At 35.6% G+C, this 18,764-nt stretch overlaps 1 protein-coding gene across 1 annotated transcript in view; it reads left to right on the top strand.

Moving 5' to 3' along the window:
* The window catches only part of STAG1 (stromal antigen 1), a 355,079-nt gene that overhangs the window by 319,424 nt on the left and 16,891 nt on the right, over positions 1 to 18,764 (top strand). The window contains exons 23-28 of the mRNA XM_027845191.1: positions 5,748 to 5,840; positions 8,355 to 8,529; positions 12,573 to 12,712; positions 14,777 to 14,878; positions 16,502 to 16,650; positions 18,599 to 18,727. Coding sequence (XP_027700992.1) covers positions 5,748 to 5,840; positions 8,355 to 8,529; positions 12,573 to 12,712; positions 14,777 to 14,878; positions 16,502 to 16,650; positions 18,599 to 18,727 — 788 coding nt within the window. The remainder of the gene's footprint in view (positions 1 to 5,747; positions 5,841 to 8,354; positions 8,530 to 12,572; positions 12,713 to 14,776; positions 14,879 to 16,501; positions 16,651 to 18,598; positions 18,728 to 18,764) is intronic.

The following is an 18,764-nucleotide window of genomic DNA, read 5'->3' as shown; positions in this document are numbered from 1 at the left end:
TAGAAAAAAAAATTTATCTGGAGGAACAAAAGATCAAGAAAATAAGTTTTTAAAAAGTGAAGGAAAGTGGTCTAGCAGTACCTGATTTCAAACTATACTGCAAAGCAGTATCATCACAACAGTCTGATACTGAAGAAAAATAAAGTGGTTGATCAACAGAATAGATTAGGCACATAGTCGCCTAGTGCAGGGGTGGGGAACCCGCAGCCTTGAAGCCACACGTGGCCTTGATTGTGGCCTTTTGACTGAGTCCAAGTTTTACACAACAAATCCTTTTATTAAGGGGATTTATGATGTGAAATTTGGATTCAGAGGGCCACACTTGACCTAGAGGGCTGCATGTGGCCTTGAGGCCATAGGTTCCCCACCCCTGACTTAGTGTTTGATAAACCCAGTGATCTAAGGTTTTGAGGCAAGAACTCACTATTCAACAAAATCTGCTGAGAAAACTGTAAAGAAGTCTGGCAGAAACTGGTTATAGACCAACATCTCATACCATAAACCAATATAAGTTCAAAATGACTACATGATTTAGACATAAAGGGTAATATAAGAAGCAAATTAGGGAAACAGAAAAAATTACCTCTGAGATCTGTGGATAAGAGAAGAGTTTTTAACGAAACAAGATAGAGAAGATCACGGGAGGCAAAATGTTTTTTGCATAAACCAAACCAATGCAGCCAAAATTAGAAGGAAAGCATGAAACTGAGGGGGGGGGGGGGTTTACAGTAAATTTTTCTAATAAAAGTAGTATTTCTCAAATACATAGGGAACTAAGCCAGATTTACAAAAATAAGAACCATTCCCCAATTGATAACTGATCAAAGAGTATGAACAGGCAGGCTTTAGAAGAAGAAGAAAATTATCAGTAGTCCTATAAAAATGCTCTAAATCATATTAGAGAAATGTACATGAAACAACCATGACGTACCACTTCATACCTATCAGATTAGCTAACACGATAGAAAAGGAAAATGACAAATGCTGGAGGGGTATAGAAAAATGGTGAAACTAATGCACGGTTGGTAAAGCTTTGAACTAGTGCAAGCATTTTTGAAAACAATTTGGAATTATGCCCAAAGAGGGCTGTAACTGTGCACACCCTATCTAGCGATACCACTACTAGGTCCATACTCCCAAAGAGATCAAAGAAAAAGGAAAAGAACCTATGTGTACAAAAATATTTCTACCAGATCTTTTAGTGGGGGCAAAGAATTAGAAAATGTAGGATGCCTATCAATTGGTAAATGACTAAACAAATTGTGGTATATGATTGATGGAATAATATTGTGCTTTACGAAATGGCAAGGGGGGTAGTTTCAACTTAGATGAACTGATGCGCATGGTGTTGTGTCCAGAACCAGGAGAACATTGTACACAATAATAATACTATTGTAACAATGATCAACTATGAAGGACTTTATAACTTTGATCAGCACAATGAACCACATGCTATCTACCTCCAGTGAAAGAACTGATAAATTCTGAGTGCATATTAAAGGGTATTTTCTTTCACTTTCCTTATTTTTCTTGCCTTTTTCCTACAACCTGGCTAATGAGGACATGTTTTGCATAACTTCATATGTATGATGGGTATTATATTTCTTGCCTTCTCAGTGAGTTGTGGAGGGTGGAGAAGAATTAGGAACTAAAAATCAAAATAAATAGAGGAAAAAATTGGAGGGAAAACAAATAGCTTAGAACAGAAAGTAGAAAACCTGACACAAGTAGCTGAGTTCCTAAAAAGTTAAGAAACAAGATATTTTAGAGGAAAATATAAGGTATCTTCTCAAAGACAGCTGATCTGGAAAAGAGGTCAAAGAGGAATAATTTAAGAATCATCAGTGTCATGGAAAACTATAACCAAAAAAAGCCTGGATACCATATTTTTCATCAAATTATAAATGAAAACGGTCTAAATTTGCTAGAATTCAGGACAATGAGAAGAAAAAGAAACCCAGTGACTTCTTGAATGGAACCTTTCTCCTCTTGTTAGGAACAGGAAGATAAGTGAAAAACAAATTAGGTGTAATCTTGAATTAACTTGAACCTATACCAAGTAAAGGCAGTCTGTCATGAACTATATAAGAGATTATTAATGTAATAAAATGCATTTGAAATCTGAATACAAAAACAAGCAAAATGGATAAACAATTCAGTAGAAGTAGCATTCAGTGTTGAAAAGATCTGCTCTTGAAAACATCCATGTCCCATAGTATAAAACCTTGACAAAGAACATTTTGCAGATCACTTAAACACATTGCCTCCAATTTTTATCAGAATGTGTAGAACAAAAGATAGTGTACTAACAATGAATATTACTAGATTTTGCCCCTGCCTTCAACTCTGGCACACACTTTGTTATAAAAATATTTTGGTCACAATTATAGTAATGGTTTTTTTTGTGGTTGCATGACACACTTTTCAGTTTAATCTGTCATATTAGCATTTCCTTCTTCACCTTCTTAATATCAGGTAATCAACAAAGCAATAAATCAAGCCCTGATTTGTAGCCTTTTCCAGTTTCCAAGGTGTAAATCCTCATGTTGAACATAATCAGCTAACAGATCAGCTCCTGGGAGGCCTAATTCCCACATACCCTAGGTGTGGTCATTACTGGGGGTGTTAGCACATATTCTAGCCCCTTTCTGGAGACATTTCAGAGGAAATTCACATTTTAAGTAGTACTTGTGTTAGCTGGTCCCTAACATTCTTTCCAACTCTATGAAGTTTTTATTATTTTAGGTCAATTTGGGCAGTCCAAATATTTGCCTAACATCTTGGGCAAGGTAGTGCATAAGACTTTCACACACAACAAAGGTTAGCACTGATGTACAGAGAAAGTCAAGTAACAAGTGCTACATTACTCTGCCATGGTGTCTTCTCTGACTCACTTGCTTTCTCTCCAATCAGCACAATCAGCTTAGTTGTTTGACATCATCATATGAAAATTCAATCTGCCAATCTATGAACATCTCTTTAGAATTTGAAGCACTCCAACCCTTCCAAAAACCTTCAAGAAATTTACAATCAGACTGAAGTACTGGCAGCCTGCCCAAACTTCGGTTGCCAACATTATAAAGTTAAATGATTTTTAGTAAAATGAAAAAATTACTAAAGGGGGAAATTGCATTATGAATAGAACATTAGAATAGAGTCAGGAAAACTTAAATTTTACTTTAACCTCTTCTTGCTGACTGAGATTTGAGGTCATCAAGTTTACTCCCCTTGTTTTACAGATAAGGAAACTGAGGCACAGAAATGTTGAATAACTTATGCAGGATCAAGTAGCTAGTAAGTGTCTGAAGCAGGATTTGAATTTAGGTATTCCTGATTCTAAGCCAATGCTGTATCCACTATTATCGTCTACTACATTCAATTTAAGTACTTTTTTGTTGTTTGGGTTTTTGTTTGTTTCTGAAACCTGGATTTTTTTTTTTAAATGTTGACAACCATTGATCCTTTGGTTGATGAGTTCGGACATAACACTGTCAGTTACCCTCTAATCCCCTTGGCCCATGTTCCTGTCTTCATTTGCACCTTGCCAAATTCCAGCCCTAGATCATTGACACCATCTGCCTTCTTTGTGTTCCTACTTTCTCACTCTTGAATGCTCCTGGAGAAAATCCTACAACTCGGGTTGTAGAGAGTACCTGCAGAATGTGGCATATATTTTCAGATATGACCATTTTGTTGATTAATTTTGCTTAACTGGACTTGTTAGTTACAAAGGAAAGTGGGGAGGCAAGGTGCTGGAAAGTGACAGTGATATAACACTAACCACCTGTCTCCTGTTTTACTGATTAAACCACACCTCAAAACACCAATCATCTTCCATTTTATTCTCCTTAATTCCAGTTACTGATGCAGTAAGCTATTTTATCTCCTTGCCTAAGCTATCCCCTCTACTTATAGTCTTAATTCTATCCTTCTGCCACCATACCTCATCCGAGCAGGATCACATACACCCCAATTTTCTCCACAAGGATTTGCTGACTTTTAACATTTCTTTTTTTCCCTCTAGAGTATCTCCTTATCTACTGGTTCCTTTCTCGTAGCCCATAAATATGCCTAGGATTTTTCCATCCTTTAAAAAAAATTTTTACTTAAACCTGCCATTCCTATTGTTCTGTATCTATTCTCCGTTTCACAGTCAAACTTCTAAAAAAGATTGTATATGTTTATGGCTTCCATTTCCTTACTTCCCATTCGTTTCTTAATCTATTATAATCTGGCTTCTGACTCTATCGCTAAACTGAAGCTTTTCTCTCCAATGATCTCTTTTTTTAAATAGCTTTGTTATTATCTCTTGGTTTTATGTCTTCCTAAATTTTCCCCATATTCCTACCCTATCCCTACCCAGAGAGTCATTACTTATAACAAAAAAAAAAAGTTTTTAAGAGAAAGAGGGAAAAAAATCAACAAAATTGATCAATACATCCAAAAAAATTGCTGTTATAGTAACTCTTCTACACACATGGGCCCCTTACCTCTGCAAAGTATTGGAGGAAATTGCTTCTCCTATCTCATCTTTGGAACCAAACTTGTTCTTTACAATTTCTCAACACTCCTCTTTGGTTATCTTATGCTTATTATTCTTTCTTTACATTGATGTGTTCATTGGGTCTCACTCTTCCTTCTCCTTTAATCCCAATCAATTACTATGTCTTCTCTATCCTACTTTCATATCTGATGTATCCCTACTCTTCTCTCCATTCATTGATGTGCATATGCTTTACAACTGCTATTAATTATATTACTATTCTATTTTAATACTATTAATTCCTGATTATGTAAAGCAACTTTTTTGTTACAACTAGCTTCCCATACATATACATATACCATACCCATTCTATATATGTACCATACTCATTCATGCTCCTCTGCCAGTTTTCACGTTATTTCCTTCTTCTCTCATTCCCTCAGCTTCTTTTGGAAGACTCTTATCTAAATTCTACTGTCTCTCAAAGTCCAGCTTTCATCCTGCCTTTCATAGAGCTTTCTGCAATTACTGCAGCCACTGTGAATTCTTTTTTCTCTCAATTTAGATTGCACTTAATTTCTAACACAAAGCAGAATACTTCATTGGGGAGACAATTGGGGTTAAGTGACTTGCCAGGGTCACACAGCTAGTGAGTGTTATGTGTCTGAGGCTGCATTTGAACTCAGGTCCTCCTGACTTCAGGGCCAATGCGCTATCCACTGCGCCACCTAGCTGCCCCTTTGTTTTCTAATTTTTTAACGTTCCTTAGTTCTATCTAGCAAAACTGTTAACACCTTCAGAGCAGAGAGAGAACATTTAACACTTTTTTGTATCATTTAACTCATTCTCTTAATAGGAGTTATTGATTAAGTAGCTTCCTGTTCCTCCCAGAGTGTTCTCAAGCTTTCTTCTCTTGCTAACAAATATATTCCACAAATACAAAATCGTTTTAGCAGCAGCTAAAACAAAACCTTATTAGGAAGGTTGACTCTCCTAGGGAGGAAATTGTTCCATATTCAGATAAATTTTGCTACACAGATTATCTGTACCATCTTACATTAATACATTAATAATAAATATCTGTAACATCTTACATTAATAACCAGGAGTTAACTTTCTGTGTAGCCTCTTAAAATTAAATTGGTTTTGCAAATTGCCTTGACAAAATGAATTTGCTATTTTCTATTCATCATTGTTTCTGTAACATTTTTAGGAAACTCATTGATATTTGAATAATACCTCATAATCTGAACATATTTTTCAGGACGATTTGTTGGTATTGAGGAAAACTGTGAAATCCTTCTTGGCTGTTTGCCAGCAGTGCCTATCCAATGTTAACACCCCAGTCAAGGAAGAGGTAAGAAAATGTCAGTTAAATTTTCCTTGTAGCCAAATTCAAATGCACAAGTACAAAAGATATATTATCAGAATTCCTTGCTCAAAATGCTTTGGTAAAATACGTTTTCACTAGAATTCAGTTCTTTATTTGTGATCGACCTTTTCATAATGTAGAACCTTCTTGTTAAGTGTGCTTTCTGACTATAGTAACATGTTAGAAAATTAATTTTGTTAAAGGCTTAATGAGTAGCACCCAGTTGCTTGCTACTGGCCTATAAGAGAAGAGGAAAGATAGAGTCAAAATTGCATATTTCCTTTACCTTATCTTTCTCTCTCTGAAATTGAGCCTTTGTGGTCTTTGAGACCATGAACATGAGTAACAGCAGGGTTGATCCTCGCTGCCACTGATGAGGCACAGTGAGAGAAGCATGTGGAGCGGTGACTCCTGTGTGCATGGGTTTCACAAGTCATCATCCTCCTTCAGGGTGACAGCGATGCTACAGGAACTGCCTTGTCCTTCTCACCAAACCAGTTGCATCAGAGTTTATAACTCACAACCCAAAGCTGAAATGCTTAATATAAATATAAATGTGAGATTTTAGTCACTTTATCCTGCATCTCTCTCTTGGCTTTCTTATTTAAGTACAAGGTTCTGATGATGTCAATCTTCTGCTTACAAATCTTCAGTGGTTCCCTGTTTTCTAGAATAAAATAAAAACACCTCACCTTGTCATTTAAAACCATTCACAGTCTCACTCCAGCCTGCCTTTCCAAGTACTTTTACATTCTTTTTCTTCACATAATCCATGTTTCAAAGTAACCTGGTTGCCATTCCCAGAGCTTGGGCTCCCACCCCCTGCCTCCTTGCCTTTTCTTTACATGTGCTTCTTCTACCTGTGTCTCATAATCCTTAGCTTCCTTCAAGGTTTAACCTAAAGGTTTAACTAAATTTTTTCCTCATCTTTCTAGTTGTTAGTGCTCTCCCCCACCTCAAATTGTGTTGTGTTCATATCTCTATATGAATATTGTGTCTCCCATTAGAATGTAAGCTTTTGACAGCACAGACCTTTTCATTTTATATTTGTATCTCCAGCATCTAGCAGTGTCTTGCACATAATAGATGCTTAATAAATTCTCGTTAAATTGAATTGAATTCTTCTCCTAGACTGGTTTACATACCTTAACACATAGTAGCCTCTTTCATGTTTATTTCTTTGGCATATTTTTGCTACTTTCTTCTTCTTGATAAATTACTCTATGAATTGCCAACAGTGTACTCATAAACATCTGTTCATTCATACAGAATGCTGGCCTTGCTGGGGGTGAGGAGAGCCTCTCTTCTTCTCCCAACCCCCAGCCTCCCATCTGGAGCTTTAGAGAATAAACATCCCACAGCTGCCACATTCTGTGCTCTTCATTGATGCTGCCTGGAGATGCCCAGAGCAACAACCAGGGAGAAAGTATTACCTGCATCTCTGCTTTCCTTTCTGCTAGACAGCAGGTAGTCAGCCTATTTGAAGTCAGGGATGCAAGAATTCCCTGAGTTTCATTTCCCTCTTGTGGCAGGTGGCCACTGACATAAGTAAGCACCTGCAAGCTGTTTACCACAGAATATATTTTTCTGTATTAACAGTTTTAGGAAGAGTGATGAAGTTCTGGAGCCTGCCCACAAAGTTCTATTTCATCCATTAAGTAGCTGAAGTATAGTGCTGAGTATGCAATCCTATATCAGCAACATTATGATGTAAATATTTAGTCTTTTGTGGAATAGTCAAGCAACCTAGCCACCATTTATAATACTACTTGCTTTGAAAAATGGATTCTATATTACAACTTAGAAACAAACTTTTGGCATTGCTTTCATTATTGGGGATATTTTTATCAAATTTTCAATGAATGCTTAAATTCTTATTCTTCCACAAAGCTGCTGTTAAAATATTTATTTCGTGTAAACAATTCATCTAACATTAAAATGAAAAATAAAAATTATAAAGTTATTTATTAGCATAAAATTCTAATAAAATTTAGTTCTGAACTGTTTAAGATTTGTCATGCTTTTGCATTATAATAATAAGAAATTATCTGAGGGAGAATAACATTGGAAAGGTTACTACAAGGTATACAGTTATGAACATTTTCATTCAGATAAAATTATATGTAATTTATTTCAGGCTGCTGTCAGCTTCAAATCATTCTTCCTTTGAAGTTCCTTATTTTCGTGATTGGACTCAACTCAGCAAAATTGAGTTTTACAAGTTTTGACAAGATTCTTTTTACTCTCTTTGAATTAATACAACCAAATCAAAGAAATTGCTTTCATATGCAAATTAGTTGCTAAGCTCATAGCTAACTTCTGTAATTGAGTGTGTGGCTATTCTTGACAAAGTTTGAAGGCAAGACCCGTGTTATAGAATTGGAAAATTCAAAAAATTTCTCCTAACCTTTAGTTGTTTTCAGCATATTTGACTTTTTCTCATTTTAGAATCATGATTCTTATTCCAGCATGTTGATGGTGAATCTCTTTGCGTTCCAGGCTTTCATGTTGCTTTGTGACCTCTTGATGATTTTCAGCCACCAGTTAATGACAGGGGGCAGGGAGGGGCTTCAGCCTTTGGTGTTTAATCCAGACACTGGACTGCAGTCTGAGCTCCTCAGTTTTGTGATGGACCATGTCTTCATTGATCAAGATGAAGAGAACCAAAGCATGGGTATTTATAACTTATCATATTTAATATTACTGTTCTCTTTATAGCTCGAGAAGAGCTATGAGGGGGAAAATTGACAGTCAGAAAACTGCTAATGGTGGGGAAAGGGTTGTTTATTTGTTTTTTTTAAAGTTATTTTTTTCCTGTGATAAATCTGCTTTCTGTCTAATTAAAGCATGTTCAGGGTAACTTTGTTCTAAAAGGAAGAGATTAAGATATGTAGTTCTGAATATGCATAATTTGTTGGTCATATGAATAAAAGGTAAGAGGATGTATTTGAGGATGAAAACTATGCACAATAGACTACTCTTGAGGGAAGTTTTCACAAATAAAAGATATCCATTTGACAAGAATAATATTGGGTATTGAGTTTGTTACCAGACTCAACTGTAATTTTTTTTATTATTATAAATAACTTATAAAATTTACAGTTCAGATATTCTGAGAATGATATGTAAGAGTCATACTGGCCTTATATACCAGGATGTCTTTTCTAAAAATCAGAGAGCCCAAAATCCCTTCTCCTTCACAGATGTTAGGGGATGTGTTTTTATAAGAATCTTTCTTTAAATTTAAGATTCTTAAAGTATAACTAAACAGTGAAACAAAATTGCTATTTTTAGAACTGGAATTTGTCTCAGAATTTTCCTGCTTTCTTTTCATAAACCAGAATGAAGGATTTCCTCTTGGTCTAGACAGTGGTCTCACAGTTCAGTATATATTGAAACAGGAAAGAAATCTACTTATGACAAACAGAGATTGGGTTGTAGGCACACGTGGGAAAAGGTCAGATAATAAGAATATTGTCCAGAAATGAGAAGCAATAAAGATATTGAGAAAGCTAACATTTAAGCAGCAAAAACACAGTGCACCACTCTAAAGCATAAGACACTTGAGGATAATAAAATGCTCTCCTGTGATTAGTGATCTTCTTCAGTGGTAGATGAAATATTTAAGATTAGCTGTGTGTCTATGTTGCCTCTTGGCTTTGATTTCCACAAATGGCTTCTAAGAACTACATGACAAAAATTTCTAGTATTCTCATCAACAATCACAGCATCTGAGTCAAACAGTGGATTTTTTTATGCCTCTGTCTTTATATCACATTCATTTTTGATTATCGCCTTTCTATTCCTCTACCTAAAGGAGCCTTGCTTCATAATTTAGACTTTAAAAAAAAAAATAATTCAGCAAAATGCACATATCAACCTTGTCTAACAGTGCATGCAGTATTTCACACCCATACTATCTACATACATCTCTTCCACAAAAAGGGATGCATTTTCTTATCTCTCCTCTGGAGCCAAACTGTCATTATAATTACACAACAGACAGTGGATTTTTCTCAGACATTTCTTGCCACAAGGCCCAGTAAAATCACTTGTTTTAAGAATCTGAATAATTCTTTGCTTATAAAAACAAGAAAAGGTGCAGTGAAAGACAACATCTGTATTGAGAAACAGAAGAAAATTTGTTCTCAAGTAATATTGCTGCATGTAAACTCTTAAATTTAATATTCATAGGAATACTTTTAAGTGAAAATAACATCACTAATATGTTTGACCCAATTACTAAACAAGCAGCGCTCTTAACGATGAAGAAGTACTTTAAAATATCATAGAATACAAAGATATTTTAAGTTGTTTGTCCAGAAACATAAGAATGTTGTATGGGATTCTGCCAGACATATTTCTTCTGCAAGACCTTTGGAAAACACAGACTCTCTTACTTTAGGATCTTCCTTCTTCTGCATGTATAAGAGATTCCCGCTCTGGTGTGTATCTGAAAATACACCCATTCAAGAAATAAACTGATGTGCAAGTGTAAAGAGCTTCAATCAAAACAAACCTTCAATTTTAACAAGTCCATGAAATAAAAATCAAAAAGAGGCAGAAACTAATGACATCACTCAGAAAATGAGTCTGATGATGTGTCAAAGGCTTTAAACCAATGAATTTTATGTTTTTATCTCTATGTAACCCATGACCCAGAGCCCTCCTGGGCGGAGGCTCACAGTGACCAAGTCTGATCTAAAAAGCTGACTCAGTTGGGTCACTTTCTCTGTGGTTCATACGCACCAACCCATAGTATATTCCATTCTGGTAAATATACAAAGTACGTTCATATCTAGATGTCCACAGATGCAAGGGAAAGAGTCCCATTCAAGCGTGCCAGATAACAAATGCATATCAGGCAGAGGACAATCCTAATTTCACTTAAAAGAAAATTCAGAAGGCACAAAGGAGCCCATAAACAATGAAGCATTCATAGTAGCCCGAAAGCTGCTCCCTTTGGAAGGGATTAAACCTAAATTTGGTGTAGCACAACATTCTGACATTCTTTTGAAGACTTAGCTCTCCCACAGGATCCTATACAATCAATCTATCTCAAATTCATCATGCCTCCCATGACCAGCAGAAGACAAATATTTTAGGGCTGTTGGACAGATGTCCTTTCTTTCCATCAGGCCTGCTCTGTCCAGATAACTCTCAGTGATAGCAAGTAAGATCCTAGTCCAGTCCCATACAACTTGCAGCCTGCAGGCCAAAGGATTTCAGGCAGCCTGTGAAAAATGTAGAAGAAAATATCCTTTATGTAGAAGAAATCCTTCCTCATGCTGCAAGCAGCTAGAGGGCTCATGGCAAGTTGTGCTGACCTCTCCAAGTTTCTTACTTTCTCCATATCCTATCTTTAGTTCCCTTACTGTTCTTCAGCCATAGTGATGTAAGAGTGACCCTCTTCTTTTGCTAAAAGACACTGCTCAGGAGCTCTGTTGTCTACCAGTTCATGTCTCCAAATTCTTAAGCTTGGGGTTACTGTCAAGACAACCCCCAAGACTAGCACTGCACAAGAAATCTCCCTTCTCTGCTAAACTACAAGATTTAGGGGCCACTCCGCCTAGGAAATTTCCCTCCTTCTGTAACTAGGAGGCAGTTGTTCAGAACATTGAGAACTCTTCCTCTTGGGCCATATGGGCTAATTCACATAGCTTCTATGTGCTTCTCTAAAATACCCTATCATTCCCCACCCCTAACTCCTGTGCTTGGGAAGCGGGGTACAACGAAAAGGCAAAAAAAGGCACAGGGAGTGTTAGTTCTTTTTTACAGACTGGAACAGAGGTATGAATGACTTTTCCAGTCATCTTAGAGGGAATGGGCATCCCCTAGTCACTAAAACCCACTTCACAGAAAATACCAAGAGAAGTCTCTAAACTAGCCAGTTTATCTTGGGACAGCCTTAATCTTGAAAAACTAATCAGGAATTGTCTTAACAAAATACCCATGGGCATATTCATACTCTACAGAGGAACCTGCTTGCTGGGCAACTCCTCAGATCAAACCCACTCCTTAAACTTATCTTTCATCAGCTTTTCTGAAAAGGAATACTTTCTAAACTCACTTCCTATACAGGAAGACATTAAAACACAGGGAACCTAACTTGATCTTGTTATCAAAGTAAGAAGTCTGATTCTAAGATTTTTACCTATTTCTCATGAACAAGTTTTCGTTTTTGACATTGTGTATCCCAAAACCATTGCAAGTAATTGTGTATAGTAAATGTTTGTTGATTTGAATTGAAACTGGTGAAAATAGATATTAAATTCATAGTACGAAAGGTTTTCAAAGTTTGTCTGGTCCAACCTTTACCCAAATGATGAATTATCTACAACACATGGTCATTCAGCCTCCATTCTATAACATTCACTTTTCACTACAATTATTGGTGTTGTTTTTTTTCTTAAACTGAAAAATATTTACTAGGCGGTTCTTAGAAGGGAAAAACGATCTGGTTTCCTCCTTTTTGTGTGCTTTGAATTAAATGATTATGCCACCCCAAAATTAAAATAATAGCAACACACATCCTTATTAATACTGCAAACAGAAATACTTTTATTTTCTTTCTAAAACCGAAACTCTTTTGAAAATTTAAATAAAATTTTAATGAAAAGCACATCAAGAACTAGTTTTCTCATGCAGAAATTGTTTCTAATTTGTCTTGAGATGAGAACTGAGATTCCTCACTTGTTTTTTCATCCCCATGTTCAGAAGGTGACGAGGAAGACGAAGCTAACAAGATCGAGGCCTTACATAAGAGAAGAAACCTTTTGGCGGCCTTTAGTAAACTTATCATTTATGACATTGTGGACATGCATGCAGCTGCTGATATCTTCAAACACTACATGAAGGTACATGTCTTTGTTTCCTTCTTAACTCTTATAGAAATTTGGCATTCAAACCAAAAAAGGAAAGAATGACAATAGATGACCTTTGTGTTTTCTCTGCTAATTGATAGGTTGGGCTTTGTTGAAGGCTTTCTGATTCAGACAAGCTTCTGACTTTGTTCTTCTTGGGCATCAGAGTAGATGAGAGAGAGAGAAATACCAATACATATTACCTAACAGTATACAGACTTGGTAGAATAAGATTTCTATCCTTGCAGGACAATCAACTATTTTTCATTTCCTCAGAGCCTTGAGTTTACCCCTGATTTGGGGGAGAGACAAAAGAGGTATGAAATATCAGTCTATTAAAGTTTAAAAGCATCTCATCAAATACCCTCGTTTAACAGATCAAGGAACTAAGACCCATAGAAGCAAAGCCATCTGCCCAAGGTCTGGCAGTCCTCCAGCTGACTAGGACTAGTCCAGGTCTCTGGCTACTCTTCCAGTGTTCTTTCTGCCACATCTTCCCAGGATGTACAGAAAAGAAGGAAAAGGATCAGCAGCTTTTTCAAAATCTTGGAAGAGCCCAAAAGGAGGAAACTAACAGAGAAGGAAATATGGTCAGGCCAAATAACTTGATCTACCAGATCAGGCTTCAAGATCTATAGGTTGCAGATCCTTGGTGGAGGGGCTTATTCTATAATGAATAAGCTAATTATAAACTAATTATAGTTCAACAAGAGGAACTAGCTATAAGTTTTCATTTATTAAAAAATGCAGGCAAAAACTTTCTACTTTTAGCATCTTGGCCAAGTCTTACATTAAGAGTTTGTTAAAATATTAAAACCCTTAAAAATTTTACCTCAGCCTACCTTGTCAGACTTATTACATCTAACTTCCCTTAATACATACTGTAGTTTAGCTAAACTGGTCCACTTACCGTCCCTCCCATGTTATACCATTTCTCGTCTTTGTGCCTTTGCATAAGCTGTTTCAAATGCCTGTAAGCAATCTATTCTCCCCCAACCCTCTTAGAATCCCAGGCCTCCTTCAGAGCTTGGTATGAGCACCCAATCCTACATGAAACCTTTCTTGATTCTTTCTTCCTCCTCAGCTACTAGTTCTTCTCTACATAAAATTACCTTGCATTTACTTTGCACATATTTTATTTCTGCCTATGTATACATGTTGTTTCAATAAAATATAAGCTCCTTGAGGGTAAGGAACTATTCCTTTTTTCTTCTTTTTTTGTATCTTCAAAGTCTAGCACATCTCTTAAATGCTTGTGACTGACTGGCACATAGAAGATACTTAATAAATGCTTATAGATTGACTGATTGATTACAGAATTGGTTTCTGAAATAAACAGCTTAGCTATCTATCCAGCTCTCAAGCATACGAGACTATTTCCAGATCATTATAATGGCAACATTAGTGATCCAGTATTTGGGAGAAATGATGAGAGGGGAGTAGATTTATTTTTATTGCCAAATATACTTGGTACTGGAGTTTGGTTACTTCTTAAGAGATTTATAGAAGCCTTTGCCAGTTCTACAACTTTAAATATTGTTTTAATCTAAAGTACTTACCTTTTTGACTTAACTATAGTTAATAACTGACAAATATAAGTTCATTAAGAATGTGGCTGCCTCCTTTGTACTTTCTGCTTCTACTACTTTGTGAATACCTAATGAGTGCTAACTAATTAATAATAAAATACAAATTCATTTACTTTTATCCATCTTATCCATGTTTTTTCACTAGGAAATGAAATTTGTCTTCTTTCACAATCTTTCTAGTTGAGAAAAAGCTGAGAGTAAAGAAATGTACCCATTTTTAGTATTTTGCATTGAGTAGGTATTTAGTTTCCAGCAACAGTTCTTAATGAACTGTACAAATTATTTCCTTGGCAGGAAATATATGCCTTTAAAAAATCTTTTAGTATTTAATATTAACAAAATACTTCAATATGAAGAAACAAAAAGAAGTTAGTTTTATCTCCACACATCACCTTCCCTCCAGTTCATTACTCGACGTTTGTCAGTTAAATTACATTTTCAAAAACAATTTTGTCTTTTTTCCTCACAGTATTACAATGACTATGGTGACATCATTAAGGAAACATTGAGTAAAACAAGACAGATCGATAAGATTCAGTGTGCAAAAACCCTCATTCTCAGTTTACAGCAGGTAAGAGAAATCTAAAGTTTAGCTATAATACAGACTCATTCCTGTTGTCTTCTCCTGCCCCACACAAGCGTAAATACTTGTTTTTGTCTTACATCAGACATTGCTGTAGTTCACATTCAAAAGCTAGGGCAGGTAGAGTCACAAAGACTCCTCTACTGCCTAACCAGCTGAAGCTATCAGTTTGGAAATAATGATTCTCGTGTTAAATTTTCCATTTAAAAAGTAAAACACAAATAAGTAAATAATTCTATTAACATAATATTTGTTATGGTAATTAGGGAAGGGAGAGGTATAGAAGAGATCATTTTAATCCATAGGTAATCTAAGATCTCATAGATACAACTTCTTTCTTTCTTTACTAAACTTTATCAGAGTTCCTCACATGAAAGAAAATTTCTTATTTTTCTTGCCTACCTTTTATTTAGAGATACTGAAGTGCAGAACAAATGCCCAAAAAGGTGTCAACCCAAATATATCTTATGAGAAGTGTAGGAATTAAAAGATCACAGTTAATGTTTAGGATCAAAAGTCCAAATATGCACAGTCCCATCTCTAAGAGTAGTGTTTTTGGCCCAGGTCAGAGTTGGTAGAATCTCACAATACCCGCAAGTCTTCTGGTTTCTGAATGAAATTGAGCAATGTGTTAAGTTTGGGAAAGAGAAAGGAGTATGTCCTGGGATAACTGACCTAATTTTTACATTGATTAAAGGGAATACTGTATCCCAAAATAAAAATCAACCTAAGGTAAAACAGTAAAAAGTTAATGGAATTTCAGGTGTATAGAACAGTTTTGATAGAGGGTGACATTTTATAGTAGAAACAAAGAAAAAGGCCAGTGATATCTTCAGTGAATCTTTCAGCTTCTCTGTAGTACAGTTGGCTCAGCTTTAAGCTGTGACTATTGAAGTATGTCTGTATACTAAGCTATAGAAAAACTAAAGAGAGAACCACTTAGAACTAGCCTCCACAGAACTCTAAGGGATATTGAAAAGCTTATACCCTTCCTAGTCAGCTCCAGGGGAACAATATTATTAAAGGGGTGAGGAAAAAAATGGCTTGAGGTTAACTAGCAGGTCCCTAGGACCTAGAAGCATCAGCTGTAGATAATTGGACTTTCCCAAAAGATATAATATTTATTTACCTCTAAATTCACATAAGCTTACCAAAAGTAGGTTTCTTGAAATAGTAGATTTGAAGAAATGAATGAAAACTTCTTGCAGTAATTTTCAGTGTGTCTTCATTGACACGCAGAAAGAAAAGTAGAAACAGTTGGGTAGGATAAACTATAAAGTAAGTAGGTAGGCCCCTCTCAAAATGAGAATTGTCTTTGCTGAATAGGCAAGCCTTTTTGATTTAGGCTGCTTTGCAAGTTGTTCCAAATTCTCTATGTTACGCTATAGTTAAAATCATATAGTCTTGCAGTTGTCTTTTAGAACTAAAATATTGTCTATGTTCCATCTTTATAATAAAACTGTATGGTAATAATCACTTGGATTTTTATACATTTAATCACTTACACAGAACAATTCCACTACCCCCAAGGTACTGGAGAAATTAAGAAAGATCATAATCTAAGGAGGAAAATAAAGCCTGTAGGTTTTTAGACCTTTTTTTTTTCTCTAGTTATTTAATGAGCTTGTTCAAGAACAAGGCCCCAACTTGGACAGGACATCTGCCCATGTCAGTGGCATTAAAGAATTGGCACGAAGATTTGCTCTCACCTTTGGGCTGGATCAGATCAAGACCAGGGAAGCAGTTGCAACACTTCACAAGTAAGTGAGCCAATTCCTCAATTGATAAATGGTCAAAAGATATGAACAGACAGTTTTCAGAAAAAGAAATCCTATTGATAGCCTTGTGAAAAAATGTAAGCCACTAATAATTAGAAAAATGCAAATCTAATGCACCACCTAATACCCATCAGATTGGTAATGTTAATGGAAAGGAAAAATGACATGCTGGAGGGGCTGTGGGAAAAATAAGTACACTAATGCACTGTTGGTGGAACTGTGAGCTGGTCCAGCTATTCTAGAAAACAATTTGGAGCTATATCCAACAAGCCATTAAATCGTGCATACTCTTTGACCCAGTGATTCTACTACTAGTACCTCAAAGAAATCAAAGGAAAAGGAAATAGGGCCCTTATGTGCAAAAATATTTATAGCAGCTCTTTTAGTAGTGACAAGGGGGAAACTGAAGGGATGCCTATCGACTGGGGAATGGCTGAACAAAGTATGGTTTGTCAATGTGGCAGAATGCTGTTTTGTTTTAAGAAATGACGAAGGGGATGGTTTCAGAAAAACCTGGGAAGATTTATATGAAGTGATGCATAGTGAAGTGAGTAGAACCCAGGGCAACAATTTATACATGGACAACAATATGGTAAAGTAGAAATTCTGATCACCACAGTGACACAACTGAACATGGCCAATGAGAGGATTTGTTTTGCTTCACTGACTACACATCTTTGTAATTTTTTTGCTTATCTTGCTTTCTCAGTAGAGGAGAGAGGGAAGTGGAAGACAGAGAATTCAGAACTGAGAAAAATAATAAAATTGAAATTTTTTAAAAAACAAGTTAGTGGACTGAATAAAACTTTACTATTACATAGAGACTCTCCAGGATCTATTCTTTTTCTAAAAACTTTTTCTAAAATAGACACTTCATCTGTTTTTCAATTCATAGACTCAAGTTCTGGAACTATGAAGTTTATTTGCTTCACTGAACTGAAAGACACCTTAGAAATTATTTAATCCAACCCCATAGCTTCCAAATGAGGAAAATGAGACCAAGAGAAGTTAAATGACTTTCCCAAAGTCACATAGCTAGTTCAGGGCTGAGACAAAATTAGGAGTCTTCTGACTCCTGGGCCTGGGATTCTTCATTGTATATACTGCTACTTTCATTTCTTTTTTTATTGTTCTGAATTTAACTGTCCCCAAAATAAGTCATGCAAAATAAATCCCTACATTTATTGGATCCAAAATGTATGTCTCATGCTTCAACACTGGTCCTCTGGAATCATGTTTGGTCATTGTATTCAGAGTTCTTAAGCCTTTAAAGGGGGTTTCTTTACAATGTTGTTACCATATAAATTTTTTTCCCAGTTCTGCTCACTTCTTTCTGTATCATTTTATTAAAGTCTTTCCAGGTTTCACACTACCACTTTAAAATATATATGATATATTTCATATTGATAATAGCACTTTCAAGTTTACAAAGCATTTCATTCATAACAACCCTATGAGACAGGTAGCACAAGTCTTATTATCACCATTTTACACATAATGAAACATAGGCTTAGAAAGATGAAGTGACTTATACAGAATTACACAGCTTGTAATATTTTTATTACTAAAACCACTTAAATTCTTGTTTAAAAATCCTGTTCCTCCATGCTGCCTCTTTTTGCTTACTCTAGTGCTTACATTACTACAATACAATGATTGGAATGGGATAATTTTATAGAATAATTTTAAAGCTTTGTAAATTGTCAAAATACTTTTAGGAGTGAAAAATTCATGTGCCATCTATTTGTCTTCTTGAATTTAATATCACATATGTAATAATAATAATGCCATAAAATATACTTTCAGTTAAATTCACATAGCACATGTAACTAGTGGACAAAGATAAAGAAGGAAAACATCAGGAAAAACAAGGTATTAATGACATTAGGAAGATAACCCTTTACAATATGCATTTTTTCCTTTGCTACAGAGATGGCATAGAATTTGCTTTCAAATACCAAAATCAAAAGGGACAAGAGTATCCACCTCCTAACCTGGCTTTCCTTGAAGTTTTAAGTGAATTCTCTTCTAAACTTCTTCGGCAGGACAAAAAGACAGTGTAAGTGACTTATTTTTTCTTTGAATTGAGTGAAGAC

The sequence above is a fragment of the Vombatus ursinus genome, unplaced genomic scaffold, assembly GCF_900497805.2.
Source record: "Vombatus ursinus unplaced genomic scaffold, bare-nosed wombat genome assembly UNPS02014959.1, whole genome shotgun sequence".
Taxonomy (NCBI): Eukaryota; Metazoa; Chordata; class Mammalia; order Diprotodontia; family Vombatidae; genus Vombatus; species Vombatus ursinus.
This window is presented reverse-complemented; position numbering and strand designations above follow the sequence as displayed.